An 18827-nucleotide genomic window follows, 5' to 3' on the forward strand; every position below is an offset into this window, starting at 1 on the left:
TAAATCCTTAGCTTTCTGCTCCTTACTTCTCTGCTTCTATGCACTTTCCCTAGCAGTACCAAACCACTTAGTTCTCTGGCATCCTTTGCAAATTGTCACACTCACTTTGTGCTTGAGCACTATGCCTTACTCTCGCCATTTGCAATATGTACGTTGTGCCTCTTCTATGAAATCACCATGCTGCAATAGTATTCCACTATTTTGAGCACTCCCACAAGCCCTCATTATGTCCCGGCAATAAAGCAGTCTGCCTGCAACACGATAGATATGCAGCTGAAGTAGCTTCAACACCTGTGGCCAACCACCACAATACTGGTTGTTCACTGTACCTTTAACTTCTACAGATTGCCAAGTTAAGGGGAGCAGCATCTGTGAAACATGACAAGTACTGCTTTACACTGCCTTCTATGCTAAGTCTCACTTTCACAAGATTTGCCTCCTTCCTTTTTCTGGTTCTTCACTCCAAAGTATTGTGGAGATGGGTTTGCACAAGGCTTACCCTACGAGCGACGGTCAGGAAAGGGCATGACGCTCCTCCACTCCGCAACGCACTAAGGCGCTACGGCAGGGTTCGTCGACTCTCCGACACGGCGCAGAGGAAGGCTCGGGAGTCAGATCGCCAACAAACATGGGTTTATTCAACCAAGATACAGCACAGTGCGACAGTCACGGCGCTTACAGGCCAAGGCTCACCGCAAGACCGATCGAGTACGTGCGCCCGCTGCGCTAGGGCTAAATGGGCAGCGGTCCGCCAAGCGGGAGAACGAGGAGTTGCGAGAACAAAGGTCTCACGTAACCACCTCGTTGCAGGCCTGTGAGCATCTGCCGCGGCGAGGAAGCGCTCAGGGGATGAGAGCTCGGGTGGAGAGGGTGCCCGGGAGCCGCGGCGCGGGAGGCCAATCAGGGCGCGTCCCGGTGACGTGTTCTTGCGGGGCAAGTCCAATCCCGGGGGAGAGGCACGGTTTGCGCGGGAAAGTAGGTCCGGCGTGCTAGCCATGTCCACCATGTTGCCGTTACGGCGGCGGTTCCCGGAGATCGAGCTAAGCGCCACGCACGAGCTGGGGGACGAGGTGTGGGAAGGCCCCTCGATCCCCACAGTATACACAATGTAAAATGAGATGCTGCATTGTCTAGCGAGTGAATGACACAGCAGCCGACTCTCCGGGCGGGCAAGTGCCCAACAGGATTTATTCAGCCCTTATATAGTCGTGGATGCTGTGCTGCCATCCAGCGGTACTGCCGTACACTACATCCTCTCTTCGGTAGAACCAAACAACAAAACAGAGGAACTCTTACTCCAAAGGAAAACGTTCATAGGTCGAGCCTTGTCGGCCTGCGGATCTTTCTTCCGAACTTTGCGTGGCGTAAAATAGAATCGCGGGGTGCCTCTGCAGTGGAGGTGCTTTCCCGAGGTGATGCGTTTCTCTGGTCTTGGGCTGCTCGATCAGTTCTAGGCGTTGTTGTGAACATGGCGGTCTGCGCCGCCGTGGGAGTTTCAGGTGGGCTGGTAGCGCATTCTGCAGGACTTCCCGTCGTTGGTACCAGGTGCATCCGGTTGCGCTGGAGTACACCCGTCGGAGTCTCCACCACGTAGGAGCGGGGGCGTTGAGCTGGCCGGATGACGATCGCAAGGGAGTAGACGTCCCATACCCAGACCCGCTCGCCGGCCTGAAGAGGCAGCAGTGAGTGAACCACGTGCTTTCTGTTGAAGTTGGATGCTTGGCGCCTCCGGTTGTCTTGGTCATGCCGCATGAATGGGACCGACGGGGACCAGGCTGGCTCCAGCTGGTGTGATGTCTTCGGTACCCAGGTCTGTAGGCGCCTGCCCATGAGCAGCTGAGCAGGGCTCACTCCGTTTATTCCAGGGGTGTCCCAGTATGCCAGAAGCGCCAGGTAGGGATCACCCGCCTTCCGCAGCAGGTCCTTGACTGTCCTCACCATCCATTCAACCTCCCTGTTCGACTGTGGAAAATGGGGGCTGCTAGTGACGTGGCGGAAACTGTAGGACTCGGCGAAGGCAGAGAACTCTCTTGCAGCAAACTGAGGACCTTATCGCTGCGCACCAGTCTCGGGATCCCGTGGCGTGCGAAGATGCTCTTGATGACGTTGATGACAGCAGATGCTGTCGTCGAGCGCAGGCTGATGACTTCCGGGAAGCGTGAATGGTAATCCACCAGAAGGACGTAGTCCTGGCTGTTCAGATGAAAAAGATTGACGCCCACCTCTTCCCAGGGCCGAGTTGGAGTGGTTGACGGCAGCATGGGTTCCAAGCGCTGCACCCTGGTTTCGGCGCACGTGGGGCAGTTAGACACCAGTGTGTCTATCTGGTTGTTGATGCACGGCCACCAGACTGATTCCCGAGCCAGAGCTTTGCATCGGTTGATGCCTTGATGCCCGTTATGAAGGAGCTCGAGCGTGCGGCGCTGAAGGGCGGACGGCACGACTATGTGGGACCCTTTGAGAAGCAGTCCCTCGTAGACGCTGAGGTTCCCTTGGTACTGCCAGTACTTCTTCACGTGGAGAGGCAAGTGGGACTGCCGAGGCCAGCCGTTGGCGCAGTACTGAAGCAGCAGACTGCACTCGTCGTCGCTGGCTTGGGCCTGGCGCAGGTGCTCGAGCTGCGACGAGACGATGTCTGGGAAGGAGCGGATGACCTCTTGGGCAAAGAGCTCTACTTGATTCACCCGGTTGGATGGAGAGGAATCCAGCGGTGCGCGTGAAATTGTATCGGCAGTTGCCAACAGCTTCCCCGGTACGTAAAGTACTTGGTACTGGAAAGTCATCAGCGTCAAGCGAAACCGATGGATCCGTGGTGGCAGCAGGTCAACGTCCATTGAACCCAAGAGCGTCGAGAGCGTCGAACCCAAAAATTCAAAGTTTTATATTACTTAGCTGCTGTCTGTAACAAAAGGTGCTAATTAAAGCTATCTAAAAAATATATTTGTAACAGACAATAAAGTGGCACCTGAAAAAGATATATTCCTCCGTCAAATGATTCAATGTGCATGCATCACTATGCATCACTCAAATGGTAGACAAAGCTTTTTTGGGGGGTCAGTTTCGATTCTCTCTAACCACCTCTTGATGAAAATGACAGCTGGCTATTCAAAGGGAGGCGAAGACAGAAGCACTTCCTGCTGAGCAGCTTGTTAATGACCTACAGGCAAAACCAATAACAGCATCTATTTGCAAATTTGAGGTACAAAGAGGAGTCAAATCGCAGGCCACATTTCATTTTAATGAATCTTGCAAGTAACAGAAGGGGTTGCACATACTGTAATGATTACAACAAAACGTGTTAGGAAGGAGAAAGCCTACTGTAGGATGAGCAGTAAAAATTCTGGCCTCTCTGGGAGAATGCTTTCAGCGGTAGGATACTCAGGCAGAATACCACTAACAGACCCTAGAGTGCAGGTGGTCCAGAGAAATTATAAAGCTCATCACACATTTGTACACATTATCGGCATTTCTTTGCAGTGCCCTAAATTTGAGAAATTGTTCCTAACTGGAGCAACTGCTAAGTGGGTAACTTACCCACTAAGTGCTAAGTGGGTAAGTAAGCGACCATACGGGCACAAGTTAAGCAACACACCCAACAAACTTTGCATTGCTCTGCTAGCATCATCTCTGAAATGGCCATCAAAACCCTATAAACTTTTATATCCTCTCTAAAGGCAATTCACATATTGACGTACTGATAAGAATTACAAAGACTTAAAGTACAACCTTAACAGTTCCATCTTGACTAGAAGTTGCCAACTGGTGCTCACTTGCTGGACTCCAGTCCAGTCCGTAAATTTTTGATGAGTGAGCAGCAATATACTGTACAGGAGTGCCACTTTTCTGAAAACAGAAGCACAATTTTTAACTGGCTTGCAACAAAATTTAGTAGATATAAATGCTTCAGCATACAAGCAGCACACAAGACATGACCATGTGTCTCAACAAATAAGCACTAAAATGGTCACAGGAGGAAAATACCAATTAAAGAAGTACATACTCGTGTGTCCCATATCCTGACGTCACCATCATGAGAAGTGGCCAGGACATGCTGTGTAACTTTGTTCCACTTCACTTGGCTGGCGCCAGCTAAAAATGTGTAATTGTCATAAACAGGTGGGCAGCTTTCAGAGTACCAAAAACAGTAAAACTTTGAACAAGCCTGATATGACTGACAGGAGCCTTAAATGAATTTTTAACTTACTGACTGCAGACAGGGATAAGTAGGGCTTCCGCAGGTCCCTGCAAGCACATTCAGAACTTAATGAATCTGCAAATAATGCAGAAAAAAAACTGTCCAACCTGCTATCCCAGATGTGGACATATGTGTCATATGACGAAGATGCCAAAAGATTTTCATCAAATGGTGACCAGTTGATGTCACTGAAAGAAGTGTGACATGGTTATGGCCTCGTGGGAATGCTCCACATAAGTGTGCAAGGCATCGGCATGTGCGCTGCAAATACTGGTGACTCGAAACATGGAAACACAAGTGCTTACCTAATAGCCCTTGTATGAGCCTTTAATATGGTGTGCTTTGACAGCAGCTCACCATTGCACCATGTCAGAAGCTCCACATTCTGATTGCACTGAAAAGTTGGTGCGAAAGCTTTTTAATCAACATGGCAAAAAAAAATTGTCTGTTTACGTTGACATCTCCGCCTTACTTCGTTTTTCTTTTTTCAAGGTAAGTATTATAGTTTACTGCATTGACAAAAACAATAACATACAAGGAGAAAACTCTAACCAAGTACACACAATAGTAACTGTACATTCACACATGACATCAGATGGTTACATATTCCAAGCAGTAGAATGCGGCCTGTTTCCCAAGCATCACTAGATCTAGGAATCATACTAGGTCCCGTGCCTTCTCCTTCAAGGCAACATGAAGTTTTAAATTTTCCTTTCTAATGCCTTCAAGACATTGGCTTAATCAACAAGCTTTAGTCTATTTACATCAATAACATCACCTTTGTCTCACTTGTACATACCATGATAATATATTTTCTTGCTTTTCCTTCTTTTTTTGTAGTAGTAAGTGGTTCGTGAGGAAAGGGAAAGGTTGACGCTATCTTCTGCAGCCCTTGAGGGAGCACGGCTCGGCGCCATCTTTTTTTTGTCACCTGCCTCTTCCTAGGAGAAAGTTTCTGACCCCCTTCCCTATGCAGAGTAGCATGTAGGCACTTCCATATATGCACACAGACTTCTCTGCATTTCTTTAAGGAACTTTTTCTTTCTCTCTCTCCAACCAGTCAATAAATGCTTTCTAAGCCTTTAGTGTACAGTTTCGAAGATGTATAGAGTTCTGTATCACAAGGACTATATTTATCTTTCTATTTTGATATATTAGCAATGTGACAAAAAGTATGTTTAGGTGAGGACAGAAAACATCACTGCTACAAATATTAGATGTATGTCATGACACTATGTGAATGTACAATCAGTGACGTGTTTATGGAATATGGAATCAAAAAAAAAAAAAAAAATTCTGGTATCCTTGTCATACAACCTGAATCTACAACATGCACAGTAGTGGTTATACACACAAGCCGAAGTGCAGCTCTTAACTAGCGATGTGCAGCTGCATGCCCAGGCTGCAGGAATTCATTCACGACCCCCATGTTCCATACTCCTTCATGGTCATTTATTAGGGGTGCGCAAATATTTGAAACTTTTGAATAGCGAATAAGATAATGTCGTATTTGAATAGTCACTATTCGCAAATTACAATATTTTTGAAACAGTTTTTGAATATTTTACATTGCAAGCTGCGCACAATCGAACATGAAACTGAAGCAAAAATCAAGCAAATTTTGCTCCCGCCACACGCGGACATAAAGAATGGGAAGTTACGTAGAGCATGGTGTGTACCTAAATGAGCCAGACGTTTAAGGCCAGACCACATTCAGCGTTTTCCCCGCATTTTCTGGCATTTCCTCACCCGGCGTTGCCCAGCGTCGATGCTGAGGAAGGCGCCAAGCCGAAACGTCGTGTTCAAGACACACCAGAGATCTCGCCGCCGGCGCCAGAAGCGGCTCGATGAGCACAGACCAATCAACGCATGGCCACGGCTGCGCTGCTGGCAACTTTTGCAAGCGACTTCCGCAGCAACCAGTTTGCGTGCGTGCCACCATGGGACGCCAGTGTCTCGTCGGCGAGGCGGCGCCATCTGAGAAAGCAGCCGCTCGTACCTTCGAGCGCGCTGCCGTGAATGTTTTTGTGTGTGTGTGTGCGTGTGTGCCGTAGAACTATAAACAGGGCATAAAAACCTTAATCGGGAACATTTCTCATAGTTCACTGGAATGACATTGCACACTGCTTCTGGTTAAATCTGTCTGGTCACATTGTGCGACACTGGACTGGTGCTGTTTGCGTGTGTCTCATGTGGCTGGGTGACCTCTCCGGCGCCGTTAATGCAACGACGCCGAGAGACGCAATGGCAAGGTGGCAGGAGATGCCGGTATACACGCTGAATGTGGGCCGGGCTTTACAGCTATACCACAATTATTCGCACTGAAATTTCGCTCAGACATGACATTTAACAATGGGTATTGTGTGGTACTATTCATCGATGCTGCAACTGTGTGTTCTCTTGGGATTAAATCTGAATACGCTCGACTGCACCATTATTTGTTATTATAGTGGCACCACCTGCCATTCCAAACAGAGAAAACATGTTTTATTTGCTCTGCTATTGCTGTAGTGAATGTGCCTGTTCGTTTCATTCTTGAAAGTATACATAGATGCTAACAGGCTGACAAGACTGCCTTTTAAACATGCATTCTACTAATTCTCGACCACGCATGCTCCAAAAAATCCTGCTCATTTGTTAATTATGCTCCATTCAAGCTTTTCATTAGGTGTGCTTCATGATGGGCAGTGTAATGAGAGAAACCTGATAATTTAACGAATACTGGGAAGCCAACAATGGTTTTTATAATGGTCAAAAAGGCTGTTCATTATTAAAAAACTATTGGAAAAATATTCCATATTCTATTTAATTTGCTTTTGGCACTATTCGATTTGTATTAGATTCAGCCTCAAAAATTACTATTCACACACCCTTACCAATTAGGCAGTGCTAGCGATTAGATTAGAGATTATTCCAGCATTTGTGAAACATAAAGCAACATCTCAATTTATTATGTAAATTTTTTTCCTGAAACATAACACCTAACTCTTGGTTGAAGTATTCTTTTCCAGCAGTATTTTATAAAAACAAAACTAAAAATCAAGTTTAAGTTGGATTTTCGCAACTGTATGCGTTATGTGGTCAGAAATATAAATACTTGTAATACAGCATCAATTTTCGAACAACTGCCACTGCTGTAAGCACAACTGCTACAACACATTTAACTAGCTTGGCTTAAGAGATAAAAAGTTTTGTGATTAATACAAAAAGGCTCAACATGAAAGAAAATTAATCATGCTACCTTCGCAAGTGACATGCAAATGAAACATAGCAAATGAGATTCTGGCTAGCTCCCAGCAAAAGAAGCGCTGACAGAGGCTAGTGCAGTGTAATAATTTATTCTCAGTCCATGTGAAAGTGGACAACTTTTTAACCCGATATGTCCTATGCTGGTGACCACTCTTAAAATAACTGCGCAGGAAACTTAAGGCTCAAGCAGAAGACATAATATTCAGCATGTGTCAATATGCGTATAAATATTGCTTGTTTAAATGGCAGCATGAAAAAATGCAGTTACTTACAGCCAGCAAGAATGTGTCTGCAAGATGTGGATTCCATTCTGCAGTGCTTACTTCAAACTTGCTCTGGCGCACACTCTTTTTGACAGTGATATCAGGTGAGTCCAAGTTCACAAGAGCAATATATCGACGCCTGCAGATGTCAAGCAAGATTTGTCACAAGTTTCTGGACAAGCAACAACCATGCAGTGAAAATGATCACTTTAAGCTCAAGATTTCCTTTTCAGCGCTCGCCAAGTGAGCACAAATGTGTGACGACCCATGAAACACAGAAAGAGCTAGGTCGGTATTTTGTAGCGATACGTTATGCTTTATTCTATGCTAGTCTTATCATCCACCGCTCATGGCTGGCTGATCCCGTTAATAATGCGAGCGGACCGTCACTCAGACCACTGACCAAGCGCGAAAAAAGCGAAAAGGCATTAGCATCAGAAAAGCTTTGCTACAAAATAGCGGTCCTAAAGAACATCTAAAAGACTTCTTTTAATGGATAAACAAAATGTCTAAAGGAAGTCTCAGTTTAAACGTTTGGATGTGCGCTTCTAGAAAACCTTCTGTAGCTGTGCTAACGCCATGTTATTAGATGTCTAGAAAACTTCTTGAAGGAAGTTTTTGAGAATTGTTTTAGACCTTTATTTCCGTTTGGAAATAAATTTGACATCAGTAATCGCAATTTATATAAGAACTAACACCAATAGCCACTTACGTGATGATTAAAAAAAAAAAGCCCACAACCGCAGAACTCGAACTTATGAAATCACGTTTCCAAATCAGACGCTTTAACCACTAGACCATGCTAAATCTTCAGAATTTGTGGTATTAGCCCCGAAAACGAACAAAAGCGGTGCTGCGAGCGCCACTCGCATGACGTCATGGCAAGGATTGGCGCTTGTCTGCTACAGTTTGGGCTGAGTCCGGGTGCCTTCTGCAACGTTTCCGCTTGTTAGCTCTCGGTCCTTATGCTGCTGCACTTATGACAGTCCTCTCAAATATATCTTGGCGATGTTTTGGTTCATCAAAATTTATTGAAAGAGCTTATTTTACATAGAACAATATATTTCTCAAAGGCAACGTTACAGTGCTGGCCAACAGAGGTCAGTCCGGAGCGGTGTGAGTTTTTCATGCGCAGTTCTACACTCTGCAGCGGTAGCTGACGTGGATAATAAAAGCATTACCACAAAAACATAGGATAGAACAATCTAGTTAAGTGACGATACTTGCTGTGGTGCAACATTCATGTAAGAAACACTGGCTATATAGGACTTCTACAACATTTATCTTGATTTTAACCCACTAAATCTTTTTTGCTCATGACGAGCTGTTCATTCGCAAAATATTGAATTTTCGCATTTATTCACAAGAACGTTCGGCAGTAGCACGATGACTGAACAACAGATCAGTATAGATTCTACCAGTACCATTTGCTTTTTGAACTGCTTCTCAAACTAAGCTGTTCTTAACCAGTTAATTTTAAGCGGCGGTAATTTTAAGTAAAGCTAATTGAGGCTTTAAGCTGTTTGCCGCTCACAAGAAGGCATGGAACAATATTTATTCTCTTTTCAGCGCTACACGCTCTAGTCAGTTCAACAACTAAGCGCCGCTTGTTGCCTGGGAAATCGTTCTGACCGTTCTACTTGGCGAAACTGACACAGCTGCTCGGCCCAACTTTTTGGGCGAAATATGTCTTTAAGACCTTATGGCTGCAGCCAGCAAGAAGCCGAAGATTCATTCTTTAGTGGTATGGGATACATAGAAAATATCAGCATTCACAGGAGGTCAAAAATCAAGTGAATTCATATGAGGCTCGCATATATAGTGTTTTGTTTATGAGGCTGGTATACGAGGGGGTCTTTTATAGGCTGACGCAGCGAATAGTTCTCAGTTCATATAAATAAACACCATTGTGGTTCGAGACATCGTCATGCAGACGGTAGTTGCGTGACGATGTTGCATGACGAAGCTGCCTGGAAGAGGCAGCTTCGGCTGCGTCTTCCAGGCAGCTGAAGTTGCATTCTAGTGCCCCGAGTATGTTACAGCCATTCCAATTGGCGCTTTAAAGGCCTCTTTCATAGTTTAAATTCGACGTTGTAGTGAACGGAAGGGTTTCGCGAACAATGTGCGCCTCGTCATAACTTCATAATGATTGTCGGTTGCTTCCGTTGCGGGAGGAGTCTACCAGAGAATGGCTGACAGCATCTCACGCAGCATGTCCCATCTTCTTCCTCTTCACGTAGCACAGCAGTCCTTTATTGGCAGGCTCATACGCAATGCCTCGTAACAATATTGTCCATGTAGACCACTACAGGCCACTATGAAACATTGCATGGCATGTAATTTCTTGGCTCTTGACCTTAACTACGAACCTTTTCTTTCAGGTTATTGCTATACATGCATGAAGCGCACTCGTTAACACCCATGTAGATTGCTTTTTTCTGGGTGGCTATTTCGGAGAAAGGTGAAGGTAGTAGCAAATTGTTTTTCGTGAGACATGCGCGCCAAACTCTTGTTTTTACGCATTACTGTAGCACCCACTTTAAAGGCAGTATCCGATTCTAACATACTAATTTATATATAATGTTGGCACCAAATACCAATATTGATGTTCTGTGTAAAACGAAATGTCTGCCATAACTAAGAACTAAAGAAATGTTAAGTTTGGAGCAAAGCATCGTACAATTAAAATTTTTCATACTGAATTTGCAGACATTGTTCTTACGCAATATTTATGAACAGACACGGCGCACCCCTGCAACTCTATATAGCTTCGATATCCAAGCAGCAAATTTTCATGATTCACGCAGTTTCGAAAAAGAGACTGCACTTTAGGCGAGACAGCAGAAAGCCAAAACATTATTCAGGAAGTACGGCTGGCATGCCCCATACACCGAGCATGCACGAAACGAACGAGCACGCGTGGCAGGCGAGGAAGCCGGAGCGAGCGGCGTCCTGGCTGTGACGTCACTCGGGTAGAGGGCGCCACTCCAACTTCGCGACGCTAATAGTGGGAGCATGTTATGCAGCTCAATGCAGGTACACATCAGTGTGTATGTTAGGCACGAGTCATGTACTTGAAGCTATGTACATGAATTTCATATTTCATACTTTCACTTGAATACTATTACATGTACTTGAAGCCATACGCGACTGCAAAAGAACAGCTGCCCGATTTTGCATAAAAAGACTAAATATTAGACATATAAACCTAATGTGTAGCAAAAACGTGGCACGCAAGACAAAAGAGAAGACGAAGGTTACTCTGTTATCTTGACAATTGCGTGCCCCAGGTTTTGAGCTACGCATTGCGTAATGCAATATCAGCTATGGTCCATCACTTTGTTCCGCTCAGGTACATATATGCTACAAGGATTGTCAGCAAATGAACAACCTGTACTCATGTCTACAAGGAGAATGGCATAAGAGCTCTGTTCTGCGTGTGGACACGTCCTGCCAGTGGCGCACCGACGGGGGGGGGGGGGGTTTCGGGTGTTGAAACCCCCCCCCCCTGAGACCGAGTTATCCCCCCCCAACGCGTCCAGCCCCACCAGTCCAACGTGTACCTTCAGTGCTCTGTTCACATTGTCATTGTAATTCAGGAGATGGCTTGAGGTCGAATTTGCCTGATTAACAAAAACACTCTATCAATCTCTTGTATTTATTCATTCACTCTTAAATTAATTTGAGTAAAACAGTGAAGAAATAAACATCATCATCATCCTTGCTGTCATTATATTATTATAATTACTAGTCATTTTATTTGCTGTTGGATTCCTCTCTCTAAAGCAAGGATATTGCATATTATGCAAAGTGCTTGCTTCCCCCCCCTCTTGCAGAGATCCTGGGTACTGCGTCCTGCCATAGGAAATGCATAATTTCTTTGCCTGCCGTAATTGCATGCCGTTTTTTTTTTTTTTTTTCACCTCCTGAGTGGCATATTCATGCAATTTGGGAATTGTATTTTGCTAAGCACATTTAAATGCATGCACTTTCTCTGTGTGGAGAATCGAGACAATACATCATTTTAAAAATCAAATTAATCTTCTTGAACCTTTCTACAAATTAAAAAAAAACTTAAAATACGATGTACAATAATTCATTAGCGCCATGTCCAAATATGCTCTTCTAGGTGGACGTTTTGAAAACGTTTTTGACAACCTCTTGCCACAAATGCTTATTCAACATTTCAAAATATACGAAGATACCTACACGCCTTTCAAGTCATTTCAGGAAGTTTTCTATAAGTTTTGTGTTTCATGGGACGAGTATCTTGGCATTCTTCCGCCCCAATAGGGATGAGGACCCCGCGGTGGGGATTTGAACCAGCGACCTCGAAGCACCGCCGCCTGGATCGGCGCGCGCGGCGCGCGCGCGGCGGCCCGCGCGCACCGATCCAGGCGGCTGTGCTCGAAGTAAACTAGAGAAAAGATACTTTTCCGGAAAGTCAAACAAGTGTTATCATTGCGGCCTTCCTTTTTGTATTGTCGCTCTCTCTCTCTTCTTTCTGTTTAACGTGAAGGAAAAGAACACTTTAATACAAGTAAATCTTATGGTGCACATATTAGCCAATTTCGGGCATACTCCCTGCTCAAGTCGCGAATTCATGTCACATGTAAACCAGCGTCTAAATGATGTGTAATCGATACTAACCCTGCTAAAACGGCGTATTGTCCGTCAGAGTCCAGGGCCATCGCAGTAGCCTGCAAAGGAACCAACACATTACCAATGGCATTACTGCTGTTCGACAAGTTGATTCTCAGTCTGGCTGACAGCTACATCGTCGTAATGAGCTGCGTTATTGTTTCCTTTGAGAGCAAGCGCTATCTTCGTGTTTTAAGGTAACGACAACACTTTCGTACTGCGTCCAGAGGTTGCAATGTTTACATAAGTAACCAAGCGAGTCCAGTGTAGATACATTATTTTCGACAGCAAAAATAGAGAGGCAAGCAAAATCACAGGAAACTACCTGCGTGTAAATGTAAAACAGCACCAATTATGAGAAAATACCTGCAAATCCTTGTGCTCCGAGACAACATAGGACAAATTTACTGCTGCCATGCTCGGCGGCGGCTGAAGCGGCTGTGGGGAAGAGCCGCCGACGCGGCGCCGACGGGGTTGCTCGACCACATCGCGCCGACAGCGCATTTCGCCAAATGCGCATTTCGAGCGTCGTGGCTTTGAGACTGGCATAATGGGCACTTCGCGGTCGATATGACAGAGGATGCGAATGATCTGTTGCTCACAGGTCGATCGCAGACAAATGGAGACTGCCACAAGGCCTGTCACTCGAAGCAACCCCAAGGCGCCAGCTCCTATGCGCGTGGCTCGTGCAAGCACGTGCGTACTCCTGCCAGCACGTGCGTACCGTCACGAGGAGTTCCCGGGTCACGTGCGTGCTGGAGAGTTGTGTTAATGAGGAAAATGAAGGCTGAGTTAGCGTTTCAAAGCCTGCGGTCAATTCCCACCTGCACGATCTTAATAAACATCGTACGCCGCTTGTACAAACTCGGGAAAGGGCCCACACTAGTCAAAGCGCAGTAAAGAGCACATCTCCTGCTAACCCATCACCCCCATTTCAATCGTTCCCGCCTGCCTCCTCAAGGAAATTTCGAGCTACCAGCGCAGATACCGATCGCACATAATACACACGAGATCAGAAACATTGCCTTGGCGCTCTTTGGACACACCTGGCCCTCGTGCCAATAACAACCAATGATTATCATCAGATGTGAAACTGCATTCAATTGACTGCTGTGCTTGAGGAGAATGAAGTTAGTGTAAGAAAGAAGAGTGACACCGGAAAGTCCCGTCGTCATCGCGTGTCTCGGGGCCTGAAGAAGATTGGCACACTAGCAAGCGCTGTCGCCATCGCGTGTTGAGCGGTCAGTTCGCCGATCTAGCTGAGCGATCGTTGCTGCCGCTGTGCTTCTGACTGACGCTTGGTGAGTCCAATGAACCTCGTCACATTTGGTGAAGGTGCTGGGTATGCCTTAAAACCTGTAATTCCGAAGCAGGACTTCACCATCAATTCCCGTCATGGTCGAAGACCCGTCACCGCGTCCAACGGCCACGATGCCTGCCGTGGCCTGTTTGAGTGCATTGCCTCAGCGCGACCCTGCCATTTTCAGCGGGATCAAAGACCATGACGTTGAGGACTGGCTCGCCTCCTATGAAAGGGCGAGCAACCACAACAAGTGGGACGATGCGACGAAACTGAACAACGCCATATTCTATCTGAGCGACGTCGCGAACTTGTGGTACCGCAACCACGAATCCGACCTATCAACTTGGGTGGTGTTCAAGACCAACTTCACTAGGTGTTCGGGCGGCCTGCAGTCCGCAAGCTACGCGCCGAGCAACGTTTGCGAGAACGAGCGCAGCAGAGCGGTGAGGCATTCACAAGTTACACCGAGGTTGTCATGGATATTTGCAAGCGTGTAGATGCGACAATGGCGGAAAGCGACAAGATCAGGCATATCTTAAAGGGGGTTGACGACGACGGCATTAAGATGCTGTTGGCAAAGAACCTCAACACTGTCTCTGAAATAGTGACCCTCTGCCAGAGCTATGATGAGTTGCGCAAGCAGCGGCTTGCCACGCGCAATTCACTGGTGGGCTCTCTCTCTGGCTTGACGGTTGCCGTCGATGGCTCTTCGCTGATGGTGCAGACTTAACAGTATGTTCGTAAAGAGGTGGCCCGCCAACTTTCATTGGTGCCACTTACACAAGAGACGCCCTCCTCTCCGTTGGCGCCCACGCTGCAGCACGTCGGCCAGGATCAAGTAGCTGAGTGCATTACCCATACCTTTCACAACACTCCTGTTGCGGCGCCACTCAGCTTTGCGCAGGTCACCACGATGCCCACAACGTCGATCCGTGGGGCGTTTCATGCACCAACGCGGACACCACCGTCTCCCGCCCGGTTGTCACATTATCCCCGCGTGCAAAACACATGGCGCGCACCAGACAACAGGCCGATTTGTTACACCTGCGGAATTGCTGGCCACGTGGCGCGTTTCTGCCGGCGCCGGATGTCACCTACTTCTCGCTTCTGGTAACCAACTTTCACCTACCCGCCAAGAGAATTTCAACGCCGTGGTTCACCGGATCCGCCTCTCGATTCTGTCAGCCCATCGGACGAATCCGCTTTCACCAGTCGTCGACCGCCTTCCCCTCGCCGCCGATCCATTTTGCCCATGAGGCGTCGGCCTACCGCTCGTCCCCAGGAAAACTCACCACAGTTCGGGAGGCGAGAAATGCGTGCCCTGCGAAATCTTCGAGGCCTCCGACTTCCCCTCATAACGTGATTGATGTGATCGTGGAAGGAGTACAGACATAAGCGCTTGTAGACACAGGAGCCGCAATTTCGGTAATCCATGCCCGCCTCTGCAGCAGACTTCCGAAAGTGATGACGTCGCTTTCAGGTTTTTCGCTATGCACAGCGAGTACGCAACATATTTAGACATTAGGCGCCGGCACATCCAGAGTCATTGAAGAGGAGCTTTACGTTATTGAATTTTTTGATCTCGCCTCTTGTTCTCACGACATGATCTTGGGGTGGGATTTTCTTTCGAGCCATCATGCCGTCATTGACTGCGCCCGCGCCGAGGTTGCGCTCCTTCCTCTTTGTGACACGCCATTTGAAGAGCAGCCTCCTGCCAAACTGGTCGTCACAGAAGACATCGACATACCTCCGCGCTCATCTGTGATCGTCCCCTTGTCGTGCGACTCCCTGTGTGACGGTAGTGTGCTATTTACGCCGTCTGACTTCTTCATCCGTCGCCGAATGGTTCCTCTGCCATTCGCTGTGCTTGATTTCCGTGCTGGTGCCACATACATGTGTGTTTCTACCCCTGACACACGGGCACTCTAAAGTCCTTTAGGTAAGGGGACATCTACTGGAAAGGTCTTCAAGCGCAGTGACACACGACAAAGGAGTATCTCCCTCCCGGCAAAGTTCCTTTTCGGGAAAGAAGATCGGGCATCTACTTTTCGAGCGGAAAGGTGTACTCTCGCATACAGTATGCACAACTCATCAATAGATGAAAACCTGTTACTTAACTACGGTGCCCGGTAAGTATTTTTTTACCTTGGAAAATGTTTTAATTTTTAACGGTAATGCGATTTGTTGAACAGTGAAGATTTACTCTAGCTATACTCTCAAACGCCCGCACTACGTCTCTAGCGCCGCCATGTTGAATTCCGAATATGCGCATTATAACCCATTAAAAATGGGAAAAAAATGTTTTTAGGTTCAGCAATCACTAAATGTAATCTACATGCGCAGCTTCTAGTAAATGTTTTCTCTCTTGCTTCTTTAACAAACAACCAAACAACGCTTTTTTTTTTTCGCGTTCATCTGAATAACCACCTAAAGAAGTTAGTGTGTGTCATCGGCGCTACTATTTTCTACAAAGGGTCCTTCAGAATAACAAAAGGGGTTTCCTGTAAAGGACTTTACTTTTGCCCGTGTGTCAGGGTCGGAGCTTGTGGGGATGCGCGACTCTCACGCGTCTCCTGTGGTCCGGCTTCACCGCGCGGCTGGGCGCCGGGGGGCGTATTCTTATTTCAGCCCCCGTACAGCGCTCGACCGCTGGCGCCACGCTGCGCCGCTCGCGCGTACCGCGTTTCTAGGTGGTTGCTTTCGCCGAGGGCGCTCGAACGAAATCATATGGTCCGCATGGTTGCTGACTTTGCAAGTGTGGCTGTATGGCTGAGTGGTTACGGCGCTCGCTTATACAGCTGATACAGAAGTTTATACAGCTGATAAAGCTAATATCATTACTCCGTATAGCTCTCTAGAAATTTGCTATCGCAATTGATGCTTTGCCTTTCAGGTGAAACTGCGACAACTTTTTTTTGGATGCCGGTTGTTATCAAAGTAGCGACGCATTAGGCCCAAGTCTTTACAAAGCCGCCTGTCGCACGTTGAGGGACACAACCTGGTGGACCGTGGTGTTGAGGTGTCGCACATTGCTTCCCTCATTAGTCCGCCTCGCACCAATTGAAATTACTCGTTCGACTCAAGAAAGTAAGCTTTGTTCACGTGAACTTAGCATCTGAAATGCCACCCGAAATTTTGCCGTCCGAATTGAACATCGTACCATGTGGGCGATGCGTATGCAGAATTCCTCTCCCTTGCACTACTTTAGTGTTTGTCGAGTGCGTTGAATGTACGCAGCGTGAGCGGAGTCACCCCTGGTTTGCTGTCACCTGCACATCGTCTGCGCTTCTGCCCCGGACTGCAATCGAGCTACCCCAGGCTTTGGCCTGTGGCCAATTCGGCGCAGCGACTTCGGCAGCCGCCTGTGTCCGGCTCGCTACCCTCGGCGGCTGGGAAAAGAGCCGGCAGTCACCAACGGCTACTGCGGCTCTCGTCAGCAGGGCGCGTCGGCGCGAGCGACGCTTGCTCTTGCCGACTTCTGTAATCGCCGTTTCCGGAGTCCTGGGCTGGAGTCGTGCCATCGAATCTGTGGAGGTGGTGCTGTGATCAACGGACGCCAGCGGTGAACCCCAGAGACAATGTCGGCTCGCATGTTGTGGATAACGTGTGGACATTTCCTCGGCGCGGCCACTGTCGCATGTACCAACTTTTGTTCGCGACGCGCGCGTTGATAGACCGTGTGACATGTTTCGCCGGAGTATGTGTAGTGATTTAAGGTTGGGGGGATGCGGGGATGCGCGACTCTCACGCGTCTCCTGTAATCCGGCTTCACCGCGTGGCTAAGTGCCAGCGGCGGTCGTGGTGGTTGCGCGCGCATTGCGAGAGATGGCGCGAGTGTCGCGATGCTAACGCCACCGAACGGCGGGCTGACTTGGGAGAAAAAGGTCGAAGGCGCTCTCTCTGGGGGTTGGTATCGGTGAGCGACGCGGACGTCCCGCGTTTGCGCCGATCCACGCTTCTCGCATGGCTCGGAGCTTTGCACCGGTATGGACGAACGCGGATCGTTCGAACGCGCCACCGTTCGCGTGACCGTACACGTGAACGACTAGGCGATGGTGTCATTGCATGGGGCGAACGTATTCGCTCGCTATCGGGTCGCGGTGAGTCGGACTTACTTGATTTGTCGTGCGCCCATGTGAATGTTCTATTGGTTGTAATTCGGCTAGCGTGTATGGAAGGTGCAATAAATGCCCTTTTGATTGTTTGCACTACTGTGTTGTCGTTCCTTTGTACCAAGAGCATGTGTGAGACCCCACAAGCTTCATTTGTTACGCTGCGAATGCCTCGGTCGTGCTGAACCAGCGCGCTTACTTTTCAACACGCACGGAGACCCTCCTGCCGCTTACATCGCCATTGTAGATCCTGTGCCTTCGAGTTCTTCCCCGCACCCCATTTGCCACCTCAATCCACCGTAACCTTACTCCAACGCAGCGCGACGAGCTTCTCCGTCTTCTTCATCAATTCAGCTCTTCATTTGGTTGCCACACAACTTCGTTGGGTCGAGCGACAGCTGAGCTCCCACACCATAGACACTCGCTCTCATGATCATCTGCGGCAGCCACCTTACAGAGTTTCGGCCAGAGAGAGTTGGGTTATTAATGAGCAGGTGATAGACATACTCGAGGCGTCATTCAGCCATCAAGCAGACCATGGGCATCCCCAATCGTTCTTGTTAAAAAAAAAACGCTTAACCTTGCACTCGGCCGCGCAATGCTTGAAACAGCGAAGCTGGGCTATCATAGCCAAGCATTTTCCGGAAGTGCGCGTGAACTTTTCATCTTATTACTCATGATGATGATAATTTCTTTTCGCGCATCTTGGACTTACGGCAGTCACTGCGGCTTGCATAGCGCAGCTTGGAACATCGACACCGCGTTCCAGGAGACTCGCTCCGTGAATGCGTCTCTCTCGCGCGCTCATAGCGCGCAAAACCTCTTAACCTGGCAGAGTACGAGCGTACGAACGCGCCGTCACTCATGCATCGGCACATTGATTTAAGTGAGCGCCCATTCCCTTATTATTGATACGTTGGCGATAGGGTGGGCGTAAGTTCGCGTGCGAGTAGGGGTAGATGTGTGTAGATAACGCGCGAGAAACTTACTATGCCAGTAAGTGGCGCTATGTATACTTCCTTTTGTAACGAGCGGTTCTCACTCCTAAGCGTGGACGTTCCGGA

General features: G+C 47.8%; 1 protein-coding gene across 3 annotated transcripts in view; it reads right to left on the reverse strand.

Moving 5' to 3' along the window:
* Positions 1–13010, reverse strand: part of LOC119431788 (GATOR complex protein WDR59-like) — a 110891-nt gene extending 97881 nt beyond the window's left edge. For 2 of the 3 annotated variants that reach the window (XM_037699265.2, XM_037699260.2), the window contains exons 1-8: positions 12715–13006; positions 12358–12407; positions 7717–7846; positions 4501–4589; positions 4303–4383; positions 4205–4242; positions 4001–4089; positions 3727–3843 (exon numbers count right to left, since the gene is read on the reverse strand). In XM_037699265.2, coding sequence (XP_037555193.1) covers positions 3727–3843; positions 4001–4089; positions 4205–4242; positions 4303–4383; positions 4501–4589; positions 7717–7846; positions 12358–12407; positions 12715–12897 — 777 coding nt within the window. In that variant the 5' untranslated portion in view covers positions 12898–13006. Of the gene's footprint in view, positions 1–3726; positions 3844–4000; positions 4090–4204; positions 4243–4302; positions 4384–4500; positions 4590–7716; positions 7847–12357; positions 12408–12714 lie in introns of all 3 variants that reach the window. The other variant, XM_049670580.1, reaches the window with a different exon arrangement.
* Positions 13011–18827: the final 5817 nt, after the last annotated feature.

This window comes from Dermacentor silvarum, chromosome 1 (genome assembly GCF_013339745.2).
Source record: "Dermacentor silvarum isolate Dsil-2018 chromosome 1, BIME_Dsil_1.4, whole genome shotgun sequence".
Taxonomy (NCBI): domain Eukaryota; kingdom Metazoa; phylum Arthropoda; class Arachnida; order Ixodida; family Ixodidae; genus Dermacentor; species Dermacentor silvarum.